Below are 25011 nucleotides of genomic sequence, written 5' to 3' on the forward strand. Positions count from 1 at the left end.
TAAGGTTTTGGGCTGCCCATACTTTTGACAAGGTCAGGTAATCACGTCATCAATGTAAATTCGTGGATACATTTTGAATAATCGTCATGGAAACGTCATATTCAACTGTCGTCATTGAAAAATGTCTCGCTATGTTGGGCCCTCAATACGTAGATACAATTATGTCACGTTGGTAATGCGCGTATAATTGTGTGTGTTTTTATTTTTTGTAAATAAATTGTGGATGGGGCAAGAAGAATATGTGTAATATGTTCTTACCTCGAGATAAGCGCTGAGCGTGATGTAGACGACCTCTCCGTTGGCGCTGACCCTGTTCAGCAGCGGCGACCCGTGCAGGCTGCTGTCCCATGCCGCTTCGAACCTGACAGTATGCCTTATTATAGTACATGCTAATTATTTGAGTGGTGGAATTGTACAGAGGCAGTCATTTTAATGGTGTTGAAAGTACAAATATGTAGAACTCTATAGAAGTACAGACATCCACAACGAAGTTATAGCCGGTCGAAAAGGTCCTGAACTGCTTCGAAGAAAGGGATGGGATGGTCTGCTTCTCTCCTGCTCCATTTATATAAACTTGCAAAAATTAGACTAGACCTTTATTTATTTGCAACATTTTATGCTCGAACTTAAATTTTAGAAAGCTTTCATCGTTACACATTCTTAACCTCATTGCTAAAAGAATCTTATAACCCAAACAATAGAGCACATATCACTTCTCACCTGAACACCGCGCGGTCGTCAAGTGTAGGCCTCTCGCCGGGGAACAGTCCGAGAGACAGAGCTCCGTCCTCGTCACCATCTGTCGTGTCTTCGTTAGCTTCGGGAGAGTTGCGGATACGCCCTGTGGGAGAAAGGATATTGTAAGACCAGTTGTAAAGACATGGAAATATATGTGCTATAAAGTAATGACAATGCTGCCAGCCTATTGGGTACACTACGAAGTGACAGCCATGAGGATTGATTTCTTAACATGCTTTATTAGTTTTAATTTTTGTATTTTTATAGTAAACATAGGTTAAGTTATAAAATTATAATAACTTGTCTGTACTCATATAAAAAAAAATAATCGTAAAACCAGTATTTACTTTGAAAATTGAACGTGAAACTTCATAGTAAACAGTCAGTGTTATGTTGAAACTGACGTTTACGTTGTTGGTGAACTTTGCTTAATTGTTTGATGGCATGAGTGTCACGATGAGCATCACAATAAATCAACTGAATATTTAGACATTTTATTCATGTGTATGGGTTAATATGATATGTATGGTATAATATAATATGTATGTTAGTCTTTAAGGCGAGGAAGTGGTCAACAATAATTCCATAACCGGCACGCGCATCTAAGGCGCCAAAAGGGGTCGGAGCGTCTGAGCGGGGCGAGGATAACAATACGCGCGCTAGCTTATAACTAAAAGTCGTAAGCGACAAAATGGTTTTGTAATTTTAATATTTAGAAATGATAATTTAATAAAAATTCCTACTACCATTTTAAAGAGTATGTATATACTCAACTACTAAAAAAGTTAAGAGGCTTAAATCGGTCCCGTTTGCCCATAATATGTGAATCTCTTTTTAAAAAGAGGTATGTTTGATATATTTTTCTCTGTTATAAAAGTTACCTAATCATGTTTCTACAACTAACAAAATAAGGCTTATATCATGAACTTTCAGGTAACCAAGTTGTATTTTGATCCGTTTTGTATTTACTGAGAAAAATTGACATCCTTGGCGCCAAAAATTCCAATTCGTCCTCTTAAGGTCTAGGTCTATCTATGGGCCTATGTAGCCTTAAAATAATGGTATTTGATTTGATAATATCGTACGTACCGACAACGAGTTCCCTGACGTCAGTCCACTGCAGGTCCTGCGAGGGCTCGTGCAGGATAGTGATGCGGATGCGTCGCTGTATGCCCTGGTGCAGCAGGTACAGGCCCCGGCAGGGGAGCTCGTCTGAGTGCTCTACCACCTAGGAGGGAGGAGAGGGTTAAGTTAAAGTATTTAAAGAAATAGTGTCGGACTTAGAACTGTAAGTAATTAAATGTTTTACAAATAAAGACTCTAATCTAAACGACAGTTATTGCCGACGACGAATAGTTTAAACGAAAGTTCATATTTAACCGTCATGTATCTATCTAGTTAGTTTTATCAAAACGTTGCAAAAAATCATTTATATACTGCTTAATGATTACATCGGGTTACAAGGTCCTACAAGGTTTTAAGTCCAGGATGGACCACAAGTGACTGCACTTGCGTGCTGCAAGCGACACTACAGTTTTTATGCATTCTCTATCTATGAAAGTGGTTCCAAGGGAGAGACACTATGGCCAGCTCCCGGACCGGACCCGGACCGGACCCGGACCTTTAGTTGAATAAAAAGAAAGTTTCTATGTATTATATATTTAACCCCCACTTTTAGTTCGTAATAAAAAAAAACAGTAATAATACTCACAGCAGGCACATACTCCCCATTCGGAGCCAGCTCGCAGATCTCGAACCACACGAGCAGGTCGTGCTTGGAGTGCAGGTGCGAGCTGCAGCAGGGGGCCGCCACCGCCGCCGCGCCCCACTTGGGGCTGCGTACTGGGGCCGAGATGGGGATGGAGGGGGGCAGCATGCGGCGAGGGGGAGTACGCCCTCCTACGGGCCCGTCTTGTTTTGCGTCCTGTGGGTAAGTTGTTGAGTTAGCTTTGATGTTTGATAATGTTCATGTTATTACGACCCACGGAGGACAAAAGACTAGCGGAGATGCCCTAAAGCAGGTAGGTCACGCGCCTTCAGGTAGGTCAAATACGTCACGACTACGTCACGGCAGGCGTGGCTGGACACCGCCCATATACCGTCCTTCACATCAAACTGACATCTTGTCATAGTTGTATTATTACAACAATTTCAACAGATTTTATTTGTTACTCGATTAAAACGATGAAATGCGCTATCATTAATTGTAGAAATTGCTCAGGATCCAAAGTCAAACATACCGATAGGATAACATTTCACGTGTAGGTAATATTTTAGCTTTAAAACATATTTTTTGCTAGAGACATCTGTCGTCGAATAGCTGCATTTCTAGAACTTCTAAGTGAATTTGTATTATTTTCGTATCAATCTTTTATCAATGTATATTATTGGAATCAATTTTTTGCCTTAAAAATAGCTTAATTTTTCCTTGCATCGTACAAACTTTTTTATAGCTTTTTTATTTACAAACCAAAATATATGATACCATGAAAATTTAAAATTATAAAAACACCATCTTTCGGTAAGTAGTCGACTTAATATTTGAAGTAAAATTGTGTTCATCAAGATAAAGAGACCCGTTACAAAATTAAATGCTACCAGGCATAGAAAATTCACTCACCCATTCTTTTAAAAGGTCGTATTTAAAATCATAACTCTATGTATTTTTTTTTGTTTTATCTAAGAAAAAACATAAAGGTAAAAAGTACTTTTGTAAGAAGATTTCTCGATATATGTGAATATGAATTTCTATGTTAGGGTGGATGAACAAGGATTTTCCTGTCTATTTAGAAGGAATATTTTTCAGTTAAAAATTATAGGTAGGTACTGTGTTATATAAGATGAGACGAAAATTGGTGTAGATTTATTTATATTCATCATCAGCAATGTTTTACATAGGTATATCCACGGAGGACAAAAGACTAGCGGAGATGCCCTAAAGCAGGTAGGTCACGCGCCTTCAGGTAGGTCAAATACGTCACGACTACGTCACGGCAGGCGTGACTGGACACCGCCCATATACCGTCCTTCACATCAAACTGACATCTTGTCATAGTTGTATTATTACAACAATTTCAACAGATTTTATTTGTTACTCGATTAAAACGATGAAATGCGCTATCATTAATTGTAGAAATTGCTCAGGATCCAAAGTCAAACATACCGATAGGATAACATTTCACGTGTAGGTAATATTTTAGCTTTAAAACATAGTTTTTGCTAGAGACATCTGTCGTCGAATAGCTGCATTTCTAGAACTTCTTAGTGAATTTGTATTATTTTCGTATCAATCTTTTATCAATGTATATTATTGGTATCAATTTTTTGCCTTAAAAATAGCTTAATTTTTCCTTGCATCGTACAAGCTTTTTTATAGCTTTTTTATTTACAAACCAAAATATATGATACCATGAAAATTTAAAATTATAAAAACACCATCTTTCGGTAAGTAGTCGACTTAATATTTGAAGTAAAATTGTGTTCATCAAGACAAAGAGACCCGTTACAAAATTAAATGCTACCAGGCATAGAAGATTCACTCACCCATTCTTTTAAAAGGTCGTATTTAAAATCATAACTCTATGTATTTTTTTTTGTTTTATCTAAGAAAAAACATAAAGGTAAAAAGTACTTTTGTAAGAAGATTTCTCGATATATGTGAATATGAATTTCTATGTTAGGGTGGATGAACAAGGATTTTCCTGTCTATGTAGAAGGAATATTTTTCAGTTAAAAATTATAGGTAGGTACTGTGTTATATAAGATGAGACGAAAATTGGTGTAGATTTATTTATATTCATCATCAGCAATGTTTTACATAGGTATATCTCTCTTCCCGTACTTACTTTTTGAATGTACCTTTACTCAGAGCAACATGCTACACACATAAAGTCTGCTATTTAGTGGATGCGCCGATGATATAGTTGTGAAAACTCTCAAAACTCTGATAAACACTGACCCTATAATTTTAATTCCCATTTTTCTTGGTGAATTTCATAACATGGCAACAGTGAAAATAACAACAGTCATCATCAGCACGGTTCTAGAACAAATAGAACAAATTTTCGTGCTTGTGACGCCATAGTGGCTAGTAGACGAACTAACACAATGACATAAGTTGATACTTAAATTACACAATGGGGGTATTTTAGACCGGTGGTGAATAAAAATGATTTTTAATCGAGTCTCCATTTATTGATTCCTAGTAGAATTATACCTACCTATTTCATTTTTGAGGGTGTAAAGAAATTGTTGTGGGGCAATTTTTTCGAAAAATAATACTTATATAAGTACAATTTTTCTATCTTTTTTATCTCTCTCTTTTTCTTCGTTCATTTCAAATGAATGCTTATTCAAACTTTCCAATTCAATTACTATTTTTAAAGAATTAATAAGTTTGAGTATTTACTTTACTTTTTAGTATGTCACTAGTGGTCGATGTTAGTTTAGGGTTAGATTTCAATTATCCTATTCCACGCTAGATGGATTTCCAAAAAAAGGGCGGCTTCCCATAAAAGGCGTATAAGGGTGGAGCACGGGTGGAGACAGTAACGTTCCTCGTCCCCCGCTCACCCGAATTTTGGCGCGCTGCTTTGTTAGGAGATTTTACGTTAGGGCACCTCCGCTAGTCTTTAGTCCTCCGTGGGTATATCTCTCTTCCCGTACATACTTTTTGAATGTACCTTTACTCAGAGCAACATGCTACACACATAAAGTCTGCTATTTGCGTTATGATATAGTTGTGAAAACTCTGATAAACACTAACCCTATAATTTTAATTCCCATTTTTCTTGGTGAATTTCATAACATGGCAACATTGAAAATAACAACAGTCATCATCAGCACGGTTCTAGAACAAATAGAACAAAGGACAATGGGCGATTCTGGTCCAAATGTCCACCACGAACGAGACCTATATGGATAGATAGCCCGTTAAATATAGAACATTTTTTGTTATGAAAGTAAAAAAAAATATAATGCCAGAAAAAAGTTATAGTAAAATCAAATAAAACATTTTATAGATTTTTTCAATTTCATTTTATCAATTACTTTTCGTGATGTTCGATTTTCGTACTTTCTGTAACTTCTAAAAAAATAGAATTGTTCATTATTAGAGAGAAGACACCACCAGTTACATCAAACTTTCTTAGATCCAGGCACCGATGAGTATATTCAAGCACTTCTGGCGCCTCAATTGGTTAGTGATTCGTACATCCATCGGGCAAAAAATATGGGCTGTTTATATGCAAATGTGTCTTACTCATCTTAGTTTTAGATAAAGTGCGGAAATGGAAGTGGAATAAAATAAAAAATAATAATGATAACATACAAAAACTACCGAAAATTAAGAATACATTTTTGGCTATAACTTTTTTTTGGCATTGTTTTTTTTTTACTTTCTTAGTAAAAGTTACTCTAAATTAAGTGGACTATTTAATTATATAAGTCTCGTTCGTGGTGGACATTTGGACCAAACTTCATATATTCTTGCCCAATCTCCTTTTCGTGCTTGTGACGCCATAGTGGCTAGTAGACGAACTAACACAATGACATAAGTTGATACTTAAATTACACAATGGGGGTATTTTAGACCGGTGGTGAATAACAATGATTTTTAATCGAGTCTCCATTTATTGATTCCTAGTAGAATTATACCTACCTATTTCATTTTTGAGAGTGTAAAGAAATTGTTGTGAGGCAATTCTTTCGAAAAATAATACTTATATAAGTACAATTTTTCTATCTTTTTTATCTCTCTCTTTTTCTTCGTTCATTTCAAATGAATGCTTGTTCAAACTTTCCAATTCAATTACTATTTTTAAAGAATTAATAAGTTTGAGTATTTACTTTACTTTTTAGTATGTCACTAGTGGTCGATGTTAGTTTAGGGTTAGATTTTAATTATCCTATTCCACGCTAGATGGATTTACAAAAAATGGGCGGCTTCCCATAAAAGGCATATAAGGGTGGAGACAGTAACGTTCCTCGTCCCCCGCTCACCCGAATTTTGGCGCGCTGCTTTGTTAGGAGATTTTACGTTAGGGCACCTCCGCTAGTCTTTAGTCCTCCGTGTTACGACCCAAAGTATAATAATGATAGCATAAACGTCCATTTTTTTCCAAAAACAACTGTTTACTTTGATACTTCCAATGTCAAAATTCATGGAAAATTTAAGAAAACTGACGTTTATATTGTCTGTGAATTTGGGACTTTCATGTAAAAAATAAATAATTGAGATAAAATATAAAATGTCATTAAAGAAATAAAGCAACAAGTCATTTATGTAAGACCTGGAATACACGGACTGCTTGAAGCAGTCAGGGGCGACAGCTTCAAGCTGCGATTGCACAGTGAACTGCAGAGTTCTATGGTCGCATATACACGACCTCCTCAAAAGCAGTCGCAACTGATTCGGGCGGTAGACAGCTTGAAGCTGTCGCCTCTGGATGCTTCAAACGGTCCGTGTATTGCCAGCCTAAGGACATCAAATTCAAGTTACAACAAATTGCATGATCTTCATTCAAAAGCATCAAACTAATGGCTCCACACTTACAAGTACCTTTGTAACGGATTTGAACCATCAAAACAGCACAATCAAAAGCCAAAGACATATCACAATAATTCTATACATTTCTACAACAAAACACATACAAATATAATAGAAATGTTCACGTACTAGAGCGCTTACCTTGTGCAGCGGGTGTTGCTGGTAGTGACCGAACACCTCGAACACTATCGGCTGCGTCTTTATGTACTCCACGAACGATTTCGTTACTGGGACTGTGATCTGGTATCAAAACAAAAAGTCAAAGTTAGTCAAAATAATTTATTGAAACTGGGAACTAATTAGAAAACACTTCTTCGCGTCAATAATTACAAAAGGACAGCACCTTCTAGTGATATGGGAATTTCAATTATATTCACTCTAGTTGACTCCTAAAATTAGGCAGAAGGAAATAGATAATTGAGAATTGAGGTCTGGTTGCGACTATTATGATGAAAAAGTCTAAATAACTAAAACACTATGCAGTCACCATCATCATAAGTCTGTTTAAAGTCACTATAATTGAACATGGTTAATATATTTATATTAAACAATACATAAGTTAAATAAATGCTTACATTTTGTACATGGTAGAATCCTAGCGGTGTGTTCTTGCCCGCATTCTTAACGGGCTCAGTCGAGAATGCGTCTTCGTTGCGGTGTAGGAAACTGCAACAAAAGCACAACGTTGTTACAACACTCTTAAACTAAAACATCTAATACGCTTTTGGAAACAATTTACCAATCAACTCTGAACCTTATTATGTCTACAACAAAATCCATTTCATCCCCTCAAAATTACTATCGAAAAGTAAATAAAAACGGTGTGCCGAGCAATATTAAACCGTATTCCTCTTGCAATAAGATTCACTTAAAGTGGCACAACACATCGATATGGTTAACTGTGTGTGCCCTTGCAGAACACAATGTTTAAAAAAAAAAAACTGCTAAATTGAATCCTATTTCCTTAGCTATAAGACTCACTTGAACTAGCAGAAAACATCGACGTGAATGACTGTGTGTGTGACCCTTACAGAACAATTATGGCATTTTTTCAACCTAATTTGGACCTTATGTACCTTAGCAATAAAACTCACTTGAACTGGCAGAAGTCGTCAGCGTAGTCAGTAGATACGCTGTGGGCCTGCAGCACGGTGACGCGGAAGGTGAACTCCTTGCCGAGGGTCAGGTGTTCAGGCAGGTCTTCCTCCTTCAGCTCGGAGGCGAGGGAACTGCCTTCTACAAGCTAATTTGGACCTTAAGTCCTTAGTAATAAGACTCACTTAAACTGGCAGAAGACGTCAGCGTAGTCAGTAGATACGCTGTGGGCCTGCAGCACGGTGACGCGGAAGGTGAACTCCTTGCCGAGTGTCAGGTGTTCCGGCAGATCTTCCTCCTTCAGCTCGGAGGCGAGAGAACTGTCACCACGGCCGCTGTCGGCGTCGCATTCGCCCATTGCCAGTTCTGGCAAATAAGAAAAAAGTACATGCCACTTTGGATCGTAATCGAAGATCTATTTTAAACAGATAAAAGTACCTAACAAGAGTACCGTGAATTGAATATTTAAATTTTATAAATTTAGTGTTCGGTTTTTTAAATTCCAACTTCATTAGAACGAGGAAATGAAAAGCGTCCATTAGATTCTCGCTGCCTTAATGAGGAGACATAGGGCCATTATATCATGGGTTCGTATCTGAACCAGCTTGGCGAGCGTTACTTTAGATTCAGATGGACCCATTTTTCTTTGACCCTGTGCTGATCAATCATATCATATCATAATAAAAATATCATAGTTCATCTGTACGAGAAGAGGCTCGTTTCGCAGAGGAATGGTTCGTCCTTTATCAACGACACCCGAAAACTAGGCAATACATGGAAATACAGTACTAAACTGACCTTCAATCTTGATATTAGAGTCAGGCACATCACCGATGCGCTCGTCGAGGTTGATCGCATTATTCTTATCAACAGCCGACAGCTTGGCGCGTCGGACCGGCGCCACGTCGTCGTCGAACGATATCTTGGCCGACTGCTTTACGCCCGCTGCGAATTCTGCGTTGTCTATAATGGTACGGAGCTTAAGAATAGAGGTCTAATAGGGTGCAATAGATATACCTTCAGTTGTAGAAAGATGTATTCAAATTAAATCTTCTTTAATTCAGTTACTAACACTTTTTATCTCATTGACAAATAAAGAGTCAGCAATAGATTTAAAGAAGCTTTAACTTTAATGGATCTTTCTGAAACCGACGGATATTAGGATAGTAAATAATAGTGTAGGCTAAAATGCCATCGGAAGTAGAAAATGAAATATATTTACAAGCAAATGTTTTTCATCAGGGCACACATGCACGCTAGGTAATATAATTAATAATTAACAAAAAAAACAGTCAATTATTTCTCGTATGACAAGTCCAGAACTACTTATTTTTGGACAACGGATTTCAACAACCTATAAACCCGTTGTTTCGGGATCAGAGATTGAAATTAGACATAACTTATATGAAGCTATTTTCAAAATTCGATCTCTAATCGTAAAACCATAGATTCGTTACAGATAGGTGATTTAAATACGCACGAAATCATTAATATCATGTTAGTAGTCAAAAACAAATGAAGTTTAAACTCACTTTTCTCAGCGTCGATAACAGCCTGCACGGCTACCCGCAGGTAGCCCTTGACGTCTCCTTTCTCATTCACGATGGCCACCTTGTGAATGAGCGGAACGGGGTACAGCAGGTTCGATAGATATACGAAGCTCCTGTCAATAGAAAGGGACATTAAAATTTAATATTGATAATAATAATAATTTATAATTGATATAGATTTTTAATTAACCTCTTGCAGGTTAAGGGGTTTCCAGAGGTATATTGGGAAAGCTTCACATTAGAAAATTCTGAGAATACCTGTCGCATTTCTTGAGCCACTAAAATTGTCTTAAGAGTAGATTTTTGTACGTTATTTTTCTAAATGTCGCTACATTGTGTTAAATACATAATTTTACTGAAACTTGATAGAGACACTGAGTGGAAATCTTTGAAGCCTTTAGAACTAACTGCCTTACAAGTATTTAAAAATAGGTTTAGCCAAAAAACTTCTTGTCTAGATTTTAAATAAAGAATTCGGAGTTGAACACATAGAACTTACCGTCCAACTAGACGGAACCACGGGAATCTGTCATAGAAGGGGTCCCCACCGGTCACAGACTCGATGTTGTGATCAGGCGAAGTGGGAGACAACTCCGCCTCATTGTGGTACATCTCACGCATCAGCTCCAGCCGTTGTCTGGTAAATAAACACGGGATTTTTAACTCTATAATGTAGGCAATAAGGTTGAAAGTACTTGGTTAGTTGCGTATTTGAAATTGGAACTGCTTTCAATGGCACGACTCATGAATTTAGTCTTTATTGTTCTTGTGTTAAGGTTAAAGTTGCATAATACATTCTTTTGGGGGTTTATATGTGAGAAGTACTGCTATTTAATACGAAGCAACTAGTGTGACATCTAATTTTGAGCTCTAAATGATTTAAGCTTAGGTTCATTGTCGTGAAGCTAGTCAGTACATATGTATAAGTGTAGGTTCTAAATGAGACATTTCTTACATGTATTGTTAGGGTCACAATATTTAAATGTTTAAAAATTCTAGGGAGAATATTGTTACTCTTAACACATATCCTATAATTATTTTTCATGCAATACACAGTACATAGACAAGGTACATTTATAGGCATTAGCATATTGCAAGCTAAAACTAAAATTGCTGAAAATAACACAATATTTAGAAGGTTTTACAATGAAAAGTAAACAGGTTGATACTCATATAAAAACACAATTCTGTGAAATTCTGTACAAACAGTGATCAGGTTTATCCTACAACGTTCACAGGTACAAAGATTGGTTTACATATTACTTTTACGATTAAATAAAATGTCGTCAAAATAACTGTATGTCATGAAATGAATTTTTGACAGGTTTTAGTTGGATAAGTAAAGGTATATCAAATGTGATCATCTGAATCGCAAAAGTAAATACATAAACCATAATTCTCATACAACTGTGATTTACAAAATGGACGATTTAACGATCGGTCAAAATTTTGTACAACACTTTAATTTGCAGGTTTTGGTTTTACTTATCGAATATTTGTTGTATCGATTTAAAATTTTGACAGATCATGAAAACATACAGAGGCGATTAATACTGCATACAAAGTTTTTTTTACATCATATTTCAATATGTATGTTCGACAATTAGAGTAAGGCTAGAAAGTCGCTTTTAAAACAAAAAATAGCGTCACTCTATTTCAACAACGGAAATAAGATAGGTGGCATCGATTCCAAGCTACATGGAAAGCGTGATCGATTTTGCTTTTTTATGGAAACTTACAGACAAAGTACAGACACAAAGTAATGTCAAAAAGAATAGTAATTCACACTTGAAAGCTTTGTAAGCATATATGGAATCTTTAAACCAATACGCTTAAGCCCTGGTCCTCTAATAAACTTTGAATTTTATTGAAATAAAATTCTACAAACTTAAGAGCATGGTCACACTAAGAGTACCAGTCGTTAAGCATGTAGGTTTAACACACGCTTGACTTCTTTGCTTACCTATACTGGCCATCAATACTCATAAAGTTAAACAATACCATTAACATTATATGACGTTTATATTGCCCTATTAACTCGTGTATGTATTGCAAGCTAGAAGTGCGCGCAGGCGGTTCAGGGTGTTTTAACAAAACTACGTACTGCCCGTGTCCCATCTGTATTTCTTGAAGCCCGCTTCGTATTGGTAAAATATAACGGTTTAACTGTACAACTGACTACATAAATGCGTATTTATTTTTACTTAAATAGCATTTTCTGTTTCATGATTTAAAATTGAATGCAATTGTGTCTATATAAAATCAGAAGATTTGTCCACCGTTACGATGTGAACATATGAACAAAAAATAAGAATGATTGAACGAGACCGTTATGGCTACAGTACTAGTCCAGTACCCACAAAACCAGGTTATCAAATCCATACCTCATACATATAACGGCTTGTTCGTGCTTACACCACCTTAAACCCAAGTATCCTGAAGTACCTACTTAGAATTTAAGTTACTTCAACAGTTCAGAATATCGTACAGTTAAACCGCTAAAACCTGGTGGGCGTCACACAAACCTGGAGGGCAGCAGGTTGGCTAGCGAGAGTCGTGTCTGCTGCGCGCACGCAGATATACAGTGCAGTATGTCGGGCTGCGGCGGCACGGCCGGCAGCGGCGCCGGCGCAAGCACGAGCGGCTCGTCGTCGCACGCGCACTCGTTCATGTTGTATATCTGACGCATGAGCTCCAGGCGGTGGCTACGGACAATACACCACTGTAGCCCGCCGCTGCCCTACCAAGCCTACTAGGTAGCTCCGAGTACGCGAGAAAATATGCCTCTCTGTACCACAGGCGGAGAACAAAATGACTAGCGGAGATGGTTTAAAGCAAAATCTTCTTAGAAAGTTGCGCGCCATAATACGGGAGGACGAGGAACGTCAATAACTCCGACCTCATACGCTTTCTTTGGAACCCGTCCATTGTTTTTGATTTACCAATCAGTCAAGACCAATCTTTGACAGATGTGTCAAGGAATGTGTACGCTTCGATAGTTTGATAGTAACTGATTTATTTGAGGAAGGCGACTCACCTACCTGCCTTAGGACATCTCCGCTCATCTTCCCTTCCTCCGTGGTACCTCCCCAGAAAAAGATCCTGAAGTCTTAATAGTGAGCTAGAAACGTTCTAAAATTTTTAGAAAAATGTTCCGTTCTACGCTAATCTCGTAAGGAGTAGGCATGCCCTCTCATTTATATCGAGCAAATGATCAGAATGTGTTGCATGTGCTATGGTTATAAATGTTGCCATAGTAAAAAATGTAAGCAAGGAGTTTAAATGACCCAGAGACACATGTAATGAATTCTTCACATTTGCTAACGTAATAATTTCTTAAAATGAGGGAAACTATCTTAACATTATATATAAATAGCACGGTAAAATGAGAAATAAAAAATAATAAAGCAGCAAATAAATCAAGCGCTATTAGAAATGGAATAGACATTGCAACTATACATTTAGACCTATTTATAAGAAAGTGTACTTACCCGCCAAGTCTATTTATATACAATGTCTATGTCTGTCGTACGGATATATAACGAACCATAATAATATATAACAAGGTATATATAAAGGATATTTTCAACACGGCACCAGCAAAATAGTTTTTTTTTTCATCTCTCGAGGAATACAGTACAAGAACATAAAGACCAAAAAACAAAATGCAACCAAATTAACGAAATTATAAATGTGTCGAATACGTACGTTTTTTTTAATAACCAGAAATAAAAATAGAAACTTAAAGTAATCAATATATAGTTTTGAGATAATACGAAAATGAATGACATAATAGTATTCCTATTCCTTACAAAACTTGGAAAAATCTGAAATTGTATTTAATTTTACCTGAGGCTAATTAAACTATCATAAGTGCCTCAAACCTATCATGAGATTTTTTATAAAATTCATTTAAATCCTTTAATACTGGACACTCAAAAATCAATCCTAATTTCGAACAATTACTCTCTACTCACGTTAAGTTAATTTTGATATTTAATATTTTGTACACTAAAAAAAACCCTATTCCTACACGAATTCCCTGTCTTCACTGAAGGGCCTTTCTACTAATATTGAACCCTACTCCATTACACTTAAGACTCAAATTCCCTATTCCACTTACCGTAACTTCTCGAGCGTCCAATAATGCGTAGCTCCGTTCTTAGTGTCAGTGACCTCAACGGCGACCACGGTGGGCGCGGAGGGGCGATACTCGTCATCCGCGTCATCGCGCGGAGCGAGTTCCGCGGGGAGGGGAGAGTAGGGGGTGTCCGTTAGCAGAGTGAATTGGAACTGTACTTTCTTGCGCAGTTCTACTGAGATTGCGTTGGCTTCCTATTGGGATTGAAGAAGTTGAGAATTAAGATGAATTGATGATATATTTTTTTATTATATAAACCTAATGCGATAGTCTTATTGAATAAAAAAAAGCAAGTAATCTGTTTTTCAGATAATCCTAAAACAATGGTTACGTATTTCTTTCTCTCACAAAAAAATAACAAAGAAGGTACAAGACGTCAAAATGTTGTGTCAGTTTAACGTAACAAATTCATAAGTCCCCGACTCTCATCCTTTATTCTGTTATATCTTTGTAAGTACTTCATGTTTTACGATAATAAAAAAAAGTAGGAAAACTTTAAGATTTAGCTTCATTCAAACATAATATATTTTTATACCTTGAGGAAGATTGCATTGCCCCACAAGTCATCTCGCAGCGAGGTGAACTGGTGGTACTTCCACTTGCGGAAAGCCCACGCCGCCAGACCCACCTCGCGGGCTGACCAGCATTCCGTCTCGAACAGTGGGTTTACTATACAGACGTCAATAAATGATTAAAACAATTTAAATAGGAAACAGTCAAAAGCTACTGAATCCTATATTAAAAACCAGTCAAATGTGAATGGCGTACGAAAAAACTGCTGTATCTATTTTAATCAAAGTTGGCAGTCATTTATGCAGCTTATGTAACAGAATAATATGTAAGTTATATTATATGTACATGCGTAAAGTAGTTCCCACGCGACGCGAGCGAGACCCCTGGTGGAAGCTTAAATAATTGTTTTTTTTCTGTGTTTGTAATTAAATGTGTGTTTAAAATAACCCTATAAATATCGAATCCACCTATTTTGTTAATGCCTTTCGTGATCAAAGTAGTGTAAAACCCTCACCGAATATATCCTCATCGTTATGGAAGTCTTCCGGAGTGTAGGAGCTGTACATAGACATGGTGACGCTCTGCTCCTCCACCTGACGCTGCAGAGCATCGATGCGGGCTTCGTAGTTCTAAAACAATACATATCATTTTATAGAAATAGCCTTTTTTTAATTCTATAAGGGTTTGGAGTGCCATGCTTAAATGGCCAACCAGTTTTTTTTTTAAATATTTTTCAATTACTGATTTATTTGCAGACCGAGGTCCATAGTGTTAGTAATATCTGCTACTGTTATAGATCGTCATCATTGTAAAATTAGAAATCGTTTCGATTTTCAGTAGTGAGGACTATGTTATGTTTTTCTTTCATAGTAAAATGAGCAAATTGATAAAGCTGTGAAGTTCATTACAAAATATCATAATTTAATTTTAACATCCCAGTTCTCCGTGTAAGTAACAGACAATTTGTAAATTGATTTTTCAATGAGGTAGATCATTTGTAACGGTATTTTCAGCCAACCTACTTGGCTAACCGTCGTAAATACAAAAAATGTCTGCCTACCTTGCGCTGCTCCTCAAACTGCTGATCAGCATGCTCCTTCTCCCGGCGGAACTGCTCCTCGAGAGCCATCAGGCGCTTCTGCATCTCGGCCTTCAAGTCGATGCCTTGTTTCTCCAGCAGTTCGCATTGCGCGTAGTCCCAGTCCACGTTCTTACCGTCCGCATCTGTGCTGCCGGCTAGGGGTTAGAAATGTGTGGGTTAGTTTAGATATAATTTGTTTATCATCATCAAATATCTCATTTAGAAGGCAGAGAAAGAAGGGAGATGACAGTCATTTGTATATCTCTGGCTGTCGTTGCGGTTAATCAGAAGGCAGAAAATATGATAACCAGTCTTTCTGCTTTTGCGGTTTTGGGTGGCCGGGTAACTTATGCAACCTAAACTGGGTCAATAAGTTCAGATAAACAGCCGCTTCATGTAAATACCCTTGCTTTGTGTATAAACTTGTGGCAAATCTGACCAATGGGAGTTTTCATTTAAGAAAAAATCTATACCAATTATCGTTATCTGTTTTTTCTACACATAATAAAAAAAATGTAAAAAATATAATCATTATCAATATAATAATCTCATGTAACTTACATATAACTTACTCATATAACGTACAATCAGAAATATGTATTTTTTTGTTATACATCTTAAACTGTTAGATAGGCACCAAAAACTACTATACTAAAATATATGTATACTTACAGTCACTCTCATTACTGCTAGCAGTATCAGTGAGCTCCTTATTCTCCTTGTTGACGGGCTCCTCGCGCGGCTGTCCGGGGTGCGTGAAGCGGAACACGTGGTTCTTGCCCAGGATCACGCGGGAGCCGGACTTGAGGATCACTGGCTCGGTTAGCTGGAATAGAGTGGGATGTTATAGACTCAAATATAAGGGGCTTGTTGTTGTATAAAGTGTATAAAGTAAAGTGAAAATATAATTATTAAAATTTTTGGGGAAATCTAAAAAGGAGGGTAAATAATCCGTGGGCGTTTTAAAGCTCGGACGCAAAAAGAGGGCTGTAATAAGTTTGGATGCCATATGTGGGTGTCTGGGACAGCGTATGTCTTACACGGCATACGTAAAGCTATTTGCATGAGGTTTTTAGTTTAAATCTGGCTCTTCAGCGGATCTTAGACATCCAAAATCCGCAGCAGCAGAAATCTCGGGCACAAAATGCATTTTTACATACTTTTACGCCAAAAAATAATTTTATAAATCATGTAGCATGATCGAAAAGATTGAAAAATCATTAATAATATAATTTCATCGAGTACTTCCTTACCTCACGCCCATTAACGTAAATCAGCGCATCTCTATGCGGAATTAGGAGTATGACTCCGTCCGTGTTCTCGAAGATGCAGTGCTCGCTCAGAATGTGAGACCCAGACAGTTGGATGTCTTGCGGCACGTTCGCTTCTGATGTACCGACGCGGGTCACGCCTAGGAAAGAAAGCACAATTGTTAGGTGATTTAATAATAATTATTTTTTAATAAAAAAAATCCGCTGGCTTGATTGACAAAATTTCAACTTATGAAATGGAAAAACAGAAAAAGTTGAACAATCAAAGTAGGCGTCGAACAATCAAAGTAGTTGGGCGTCGCACTGTTAGCCGAGTATAGGGTTTCCCTATTTTTATCTTTATTTAATAAAGATGTCTTTAAATTGATAGTGCTAGTATGTATATTGGAATAAGATCATCTTATTTTCCAGGCCCACACTGAGAAAAAAACCATTTTAAAATAAAATTATTTTAAAGTAACAATTTAAATTTCGAATCACCTAATCGATAAACCTCTTAAATGCCAGACCAGATATAACAGCTTTTACAATGGTTATGTCAAACCGTGGTAATTATGTCATACATAATCACAAAGATACGTACCGTTTTTAATATAATAAATGAGACACTCCGACAGATTAGGGTCCTCATTCAAGTTGACCAAATGAGGGGTCTTCTTAGGCGAGTAGATGCCGACAGTAATGCCTCCCTCCTTGACGGCCAGACCCATCTCCGCGAAGACCGCCTCGCGTTGTACGCGAATCTGTTCTGTGCGCTTTAGCTTCTCTTCCCATGTCTCGTTTAGTTCTGGTGATGGAAAGAAATTTTAGTGGGTGTAAATGGGTTCTAGTGTGTTGTTGTTGATGATTTGCTTGATAAAAGCAAAAGATTAAACCCGATTGTGTGAAAGAAACCCTTCTTTTTTGGGTCCATATGTGTTAATCTAGTAAAAGCAAAAGGTAAGACAAAAATATGCGTTCTAAAAAGCGCACTTGAAAAAATGTATACCTAGCTACATCTAAAATTCTTCATTTATAAAATGGCTGAATGAAGAGTTTTTATTTAGTGTACCATTGCGACCTATTGGAAATTAAGTACATAATAAGTTCAATTATCCGGACAACAACTTAATTATTTGTCAACTTTAATCTTTAGTGTTAAGCTGACATAAAAAATATGGCTTCCTTATTGTCAAACTTACCAGCAATAAGTTTCTCGGAAGCCTGCAACTGATCCACAGCCTCTTCGGCAATAGTCGTGGCCGCTCGGGACAGCTTCGGCGATAGCACTTCAGCCTCGCTCTTCTTGCGCTGCGGCGAAGAGTTGTTCTCTTCTCCTGTCATCATCCAATGTGGGGACATGTTAGTTTGTAAAGGTGTAACGAACTTTTTGGTGTGTCAACTGTTTTTTTTAAGGCAATTTTTTGTGCCGTCTTTTATTTTCCGGAAAGTTGGACTTGTACTTAGAAATTACATAGGCATATTTTATTGATATGCGTTGTAGTAAAAATATTTGGAACTTGATAGCTTTTTGTTCATCATGCTGCCAATTGAAGCATGCTTATACTTTTATTCGGTTAAATATGTTTATCAAGTCCATTGCTTCTAGATGGTTACAACTACGGTAGTCTATTTTCATTCATCTTGTTATCTAAAACACTTTAATATTGCACTATTGTGGGTATAGTGCAAATTAATGTGCAATCCATCATTGTGCAAACTATTGCACAAGTAGACATACGTCTACGACAAAATTACTTTTTAAAAGTGAGTATACTCGTACGTACTACACAAAATAAATATTCGACACCAAAATCATTCTATTCTGACACAAATATAATGGGAAAACATGCAAGGCCTCTGAAGCTAGGAAGCTTTTATAGTAGCAATGCAATATTCACAATATAAGATCCGTTTGGCGACCACGAGAAATTTGGACCAACATGGTGACTTGCAACGCCAATGTTTGTGTAATGGCCGCCAACAGACAGACTCGATACCCACCCGATTATACAATCGATTTTGAAGACGTAAGGCGACCTTGGCTTGGCAGTGAAAAGGTGGCGAGGTCAAATGCCTTGGAAACTATCGAGAACAATTTAAACTTGCAAATATCGAAGCGTAACGTAATTTCAACTAAGTCTTATTTTCTTATTAAAAGACAATTTATTAAGAGTATCTTGTCAATCAAAATCGATTGTATCCATAATACAGGACTGAACATTTATGTATAATATTATGTAGATACATAAATTAGTAAATGCTCAGTTATAAAATACATAAACAGCACACCAAGTAATATTCGCTACATACATATTCTATCTGTATAACCAAGTTTATAGTGTTCCAGACCAACACCAATATATAGATAGATAAGCGCAGTTATATATCTATATTCATATATATTTATGGTATGACCCACACCATCTTCCATATAATATTTGAGAAGTGATAATACTATATATTTTATGCCTACAAACGCCACAAGCGCTGGACAAGGTGCTAAAATAAATTGCTTTTTTTTTTCATCATAGTGTAGGCTGCCAGATCATTGACCGAAAAGATATAAAAAAGTTTGCATTGCATTTTTTTTGTGTCTGGCAACCCCGATTCAGAATGGAGGCCAAGCGTACAGGTGGGGTGTACAGATGCAAAAATGCGCAAGCCTCTTTATCATTGTTACTTACTGGTAGGCTGTTCTTTCTTTTCATAAAGGACTTTACCATCTGGTCCTAGTTCGTGTTGATTTTGGAAACAAAATCAAGTTTTAGTATCAGGAATATGAAACTTAATTCAACGGTTATATTTGTGGCGTTAATCGTAAGTGGCGTGGCTTGTTCGCTATGAAACAATCACACAAGACGTTCTATGTATCACAAGACGTCTAAACAACCTAACTCACTGGCAAGGCCGAGAATAAGCTATCGAGATGGTCGATTGATCAACTGACACCATATTTCTTCATACCACTAGAATTAAAATCAAGATCCCCAAATGTTATTTTAATCTTGAAATGAATTCCACTATAACTTACACAAAAATAACAAAGCTAAAATTACAGCAATTCTCTATTTGTCCTTACCACAGACATATGAACATTTACACTCGGCAAAACTCCTAACCACAGACACCGAAAACCTTAGACACGTCAGTGAATCAATCGTCCATCAACAGTACTTCAAGGCCATAGATTAAGACATGCAGAGGCGTACCTTCTTCGACCTCGATGCCCTCAGCTTTGAGTAACTCGCGAAGCTTGAGTATTTCCTCCTTGAGTTCACGAATGAGTTTCGCGTTCGCGTCCTCGTTGACGACCGCCTTGCAGACGATCTGTTTGGCTCGATCAGCGTATCTAGATGAAAAATGTGAAATATTGTGATTTTGGGACTTTTTAGTTGATATATGATGAAATATTGTGATTTTGGGACTTTTTAGTTGATATATGATGAAATATTGTGATTTTGAGGCTTCTTAGGTGCTATATTTTGAATGGATTTTAAATTGGTTACAATAAAAAGATATAATATGTGTTATGGGTGATCACTCACGAGTGACCCAAATTGAATTAACAAAATAAGTCGATTTAAAAGAACGGTTTTCAGTGATGCCCAAGTATTTTTGTTTTACATATTACCGCTGTTTTTATTTTCTATATATTTTTATTGATTTCCAAATTAGCCATATAAAACAAAGACATATTTTCTTACCTGAGTGTACTAAGAGTTTCATCAAAGTTAATATCGGCGGGCGATATAGCAGCTATCATAGCCGTCTTGGAGTTGCCTCCAAGGTTCTCCCGCAGCAGCCACGTCAGCACCGAGTCACGGTACGGAATGAAGTCTGCCTTCTTCGACTTCTTACTCTTTGACGCCTGGGAAGAGGAGATAAGTATTGAAGCACATTGAGAGGCAAAGCGGGGATATATCGAAGGATATCAATAATCAAAATAAAGGGAGAAATAAGCTTTGAAAAGCTACTCTAATTTAAACGAATTAAATGTTTGAAAAAACTTGTGGTAGTAATTACTTAAAACTAACAAAATCAGATATCCTCCAATGACTTTCGGAAACCGTGCATGATCGATTGATATAAGTCCGCTTACGGCCACACCCAATATTCTATATTTCTGTTGTATCCCTTACTAGAGGTAGAAAGACAGAACAGAACTTGATGGGGCTAAATTCGAGTTCTATCTCTAGTATCAAATCAACAGACAGAATATTGGAAGACCGTCGACCGTTAGACCATCATAGACGGAGATAGTCATGAAGACACGTTGTAAGTCCCGAAGTCCTCTCGACGGCGTGAAAAGCTTATAAGGCAACGAACTTACCGTCTTACATTCACCTACCACGCGAAAAGCCAAATATTGCAAGTGAACCATTGATACGAAAAATAATATCGATATTTCCAAACTGTGAATTTTACAAAAGCAACAATAGCCAATTTGGCTAAGGCGTTGGTTACAAAATTTTGAAGGCTGTGTTTTGAACAAATTAGCCCAATTTTAGCACAAGCATATTTAGCTTAGGTTTTTAGGGGTAACAAAATATTAGTGATGTGCACACACTCCTATTGTCTATTATAAAAACCAAACTCACCGACTATATGATAATTTCCACGGAGATACGGTGCGTTAAAAAAACGTGATTCTTTTGTTAGTCTTTAGCATACTTCTACGTATAAAGTACGGTCCACTAGCACATTTAATTGTACATACAAATATGTTTACACTATCGACTTGTATCGATAAATTCTTATCGATATTTTTATCTTAACAAGTGGATAGTTAAAATAATTGTACAACTAAAATAAACAGTGTACACCGTGCTTTAAATGTATTTTTAGCAAAACAGGTAGCAATATATTATCAGGTCCGTGGGAAATTATTTCATTAGGTATTTAGGTACTGACGCATTCATAAGTGCATTAAAGTGTTAAACGGACTACAATAGAATATAATTCTAGTATTAAGACCAAAATAGCGGTTTTTATGCGGGTCTTACCCATCTTTTTGTTGCACCTAATCACTGACCTCTATATTTACCACTGGACCGGCTGATGTCAACGTGCTTTTGTGCCCGTTTGATAATCGCCATTTTGGCGCTGTTAGACGTAGCGAGTGTCCGTGGTATTAAAATTAATTTACAGTGAACCAATGAACAAACACGTCTCTCACAGCCATTTGAAATTATACGTCAAAATTAATTCTGTGGACACTCGCTTAGACGATATGGCGCTTCAAATGGGCACAAAAAAATTGCTGTCAAACGTACGGAACAGCCGGTCCAGTGTGTAAATATAGAGGTCAGTGCACCTAATGCACTTGTCAATGTGATCGTACAATATTTACACCTTACTTAGCTAGACACAACACAGGATAGTCTAGTCCATTATTCGCCTAAATCCACAGGGATTTAGCTAAATAATGGCCAGATATGTTATTTTGGTTACTAAGATAACATTAGCTAGATTTTATGCCCGTCTAATATCACTTTAGGTCTAGCACAGAATCGATATATTTAATACCCTTTTATAAATTACTACGTCACTTATTTTTTGAAAGCCCGTAGGAAATTGTTCCTTGAATCAATGCTTTATTTATTTTTGCTGTATCAGAAACAGTTTTGCACCCAATCATGTAAAAAGTAGCTGTCTAAACTCTACATCCCAATTAATTACTGTGAAAGGGTCCCACATTTACCAACTACCACCACTAACACCAATACCAAATTAAAATCCAACTTACAATTTCAGCGAGTGCCGAGATGACTTTTCCGAGGGTTGTGAGTGACTTATTGATGTTCGCGCCCTCCTTGAGACGCGTGCCCTTAGCGCCCGTCGAGTCAGCTCGCTCAGACCCTGCCAAGTCCACCAGCGAAATCTTCGACACCTGGGGAAAAGAAGTTATATTACTAATCAAGTTTTTACGTTTTTTAGTCAACCAAATATAAAAGTCAAGTAGAAGAAAATAACGATAGGATAAATGATAAATAACTATGCGATTTGAAATGTCATTTCTTATTTCGTGTCATATATTTCTGTTACGTCTACGGCTGCAAAATACATATTGGTTTATACCACAGAAGGCATTTATCCTTATTTAATGTTGATACAGCATTGATAGAGGTACTGCCTTATATCAACCCTACAATTTAATTTGATTTACTGCACCAGTAATTCTTTGCACTTATAGGTACATATAACAAACTGATTTAGTCATTTGCATTTCTCACCTTCTCCGACATAAGATTAGTGGTCTGGTCATGTCTCTGCTGCGTGAAGAATATGGTGAAGACCGCGTGAGAACGTGACGAGGTCTCGTTCATGTTTGTCGCTGCCACAGTCCTGACAAACAAAACGTCATTAGGATACACATTTGTACAAATCGGCAGCAAATAAGACTTTCAAAGCACCAAGTGAGGCAGCAAGATGATGTTAGAGTTACTAATTAATCGGAACTTTGATTGATCTAAAAGGAGTCCTCATGAATTAAAAATGTATAAAAGATCGGCCTTTCATACAACAAAAACATAGCCTTACAATATAATCTGAATTATTCCAAAATCGTCCCCTAGTCCCACTTCTTTCGTATTTCTTCGTACCAAAAGACAACTTTACTTTCACCACCATCCAAAATACTGGCTATATATAAAAGAAAATACCATACCTAGCCTTGTTCCCCTCATCGATGAGGTCGTATATATCCTGATAGGAGGTGACCGCCAGTTTGCTGAGGTCCTCCACGTAGGGTCCAAGCGCTGGGTGCTCACGGACCCTCAAGTTGCCTTTATTCTTCGGGTTGAGGAGATCGCGAACTCGCTCGCAGTATATCTCCATGTAAGACACTTCCACCTGGTTTGGGAAGAGGGAAAGATATTAATTGTAAGTGACATATTACATTAAAAAATATCATGAGACTGATATTCTATTCGTGTGAAAGAGCGATAGGGGATGAAGTATAGTTCATTTTCAACATATTTATCAATTCTCAGGAAAATTCTGAATTAAATTCAAGAATATGCTCAAGTTGTTATTTGAAATTGCAGGTCATCGTTTGACATAGACGTTATATTTACTAGTCTAGTCAGTTTTTTTAGTTTTATTATCTTGTTATTTGTAGTCAGTTGAGTAAAAAGTAGGTACGTGTTTCCGAATGCGCAAATGTTAGAAACTTACGGATCTTTTTCAGCATTTAACGGTTAAAGAATTTAAATGTCAGATTCATACAAATGCACGTCTTTACTTCGCATAGCAATGAGCGACAATGAATATTCATATTTATTCTAATTGCATTTGTTTGCAAGTCAAATTCAGTTTATTTAAGGTTAATAACATTTCCGAAATGCAAGAAGGAAATATCCTTTTAGTTAGTTATTATTGTTTCATAAAGGAAACTGTCGGCATGTGGAAAATTAATTATACTTTCCGTAACAGTCTCGTAAACGTTGTGCTTTTTATAATCGAACAATCCTGAACATAATCCTACTAATATTATAATCCTACAATATAAAAGTGAAAAGTTTGTGAAAATGTATGGATGTATGTTGTTATGTTTTCACGCAAAAACCGCTGGACCGATTTGGTATTTAGATAGGTGATACCCTGGATTAATACATAGGCTATTTTTTATCAACACACCACGGGGGCGAAGCCGCGGCCGGAAGCTAGTAACATAATTTTATATTTTTCTATCTTAAGCAGTCTTCCTCGTATTCGAATTATAAACTTTATTTCTTCACCAATTAGTTTTATTTTCCTGTGTCACTCACCGAGTATTTCAAGTCATCGGAGGTGGTCTGCCTGATGCGTCGGAACAGATCCTTGCAGATCTGTGGGATGATGCCTTCCTGGCCATCCTTGCCGCTGCCCATCATAGTATAGGACTTGCCCGCGCCGGTTTGTCCGTACGCGAATATGCATATGTTGTAACCTGAGGAAAAATATTGGATTTAGGATTTCATTCCCATCTTTTCGATAATACTAACTGTCATTGTTTTGTGTTTTAATAATATAATAAACCGGCCAAGTGCGAGTCGGACTCGCGCACCGAGGGTTCCGTACAAATCCTGTATAGCTAAAAAGTGAGTCTCGCG

At 37.0% G+C, this 25011-nt stretch overlaps 1 protein-coding gene across 3 annotated transcripts in view; it reads right to left on the reverse strand.

Annotated features, from left to right (window-relative positions):
- The window catches only part of LOC124638807 (kinesin-like protein unc-104), a 104331-nt gene that overhangs the window by 11760 nt on the left and 67560 nt on the right, over positions 1–25011 (reverse strand). Inside the window, exons 6-32 of one of the 3 annotated variants that reach the window (XM_047175914.1) lie at positions 24688–24848; positions 23586–23770; positions 23152–23263; positions 22665–22808; positions 21517–21519; positions 20623–20786; positions 20128–20267; positions 19603–19647; positions 18118–18252; positions 17520–17723; positions 16919–17076; positions 16338–16491; positions 15645–15820; positions 15099–15213; positions 14607–14740; positions 14054–14265; positions 12456–12635; positions 10430–10567; positions 9913–10043; positions 9179–9343; positions 8566–8746; positions 7861–7951; positions 7415–7525; positions 2450–2662; positions 1828–1966; positions 721–841; positions 259–361 (exon numbers count right to left, since the gene is read on the reverse strand). In XM_047175914.1, coding sequence (XP_047031870.1) covers positions 259–361; positions 721–841; positions 1828–1966; positions 2450–2662; positions 7415–7525; positions 7861–7951; positions 8566–8746; positions 9179–9343; positions 9913–10043; positions 10430–10567; positions 12456–12635; positions 14054–14265; positions 14607–14740; positions 15099–15213; positions 15645–15820; positions 16338–16491; positions 16919–17076; positions 17520–17723; positions 18118–18252; positions 19603–19647; positions 20128–20267; positions 20623–20786; positions 21517–21519; positions 22665–22808; positions 23152–23263; positions 23586–23770; positions 24688–24848 — 3815 coding nt within the window. The remainder of the gene's footprint in view (positions 1–258; positions 362–720; positions 842–1827; positions 1967–2449; positions 2663–7414; positions 7526–7860; positions 7952–8565; positions 8747–9178; positions 9344–9912; positions 10044–10429; positions 10568–12455; positions 12636–14053; positions 14266–14606; positions 14741–15098; positions 15214–15644; positions 15821–16337; positions 16492–16918; positions 17077–17519; positions 17724–18117; positions 18253–19602; positions 19648–20127; positions 20268–20622; positions 20787–21516; positions 21520–22664; positions 22809–23151; positions 23264–23585; positions 23771–24687; positions 24849–25011) is intronic. The other 2 variants (XM_047175916.1, XM_047175915.1) reach the window with 2 other exon arrangements.

Source organism: Helicoverpa zea, chromosome 18, assembly GCF_022581195.2.
Source record: "Helicoverpa zea isolate HzStark_Cry1AcR chromosome 18, ilHelZeax1.1, whole genome shotgun sequence".
Classification (NCBI taxonomy): Eukaryota; Metazoa; Arthropoda; class Insecta; order Lepidoptera; family Noctuidae; genus Helicoverpa; species Helicoverpa zea.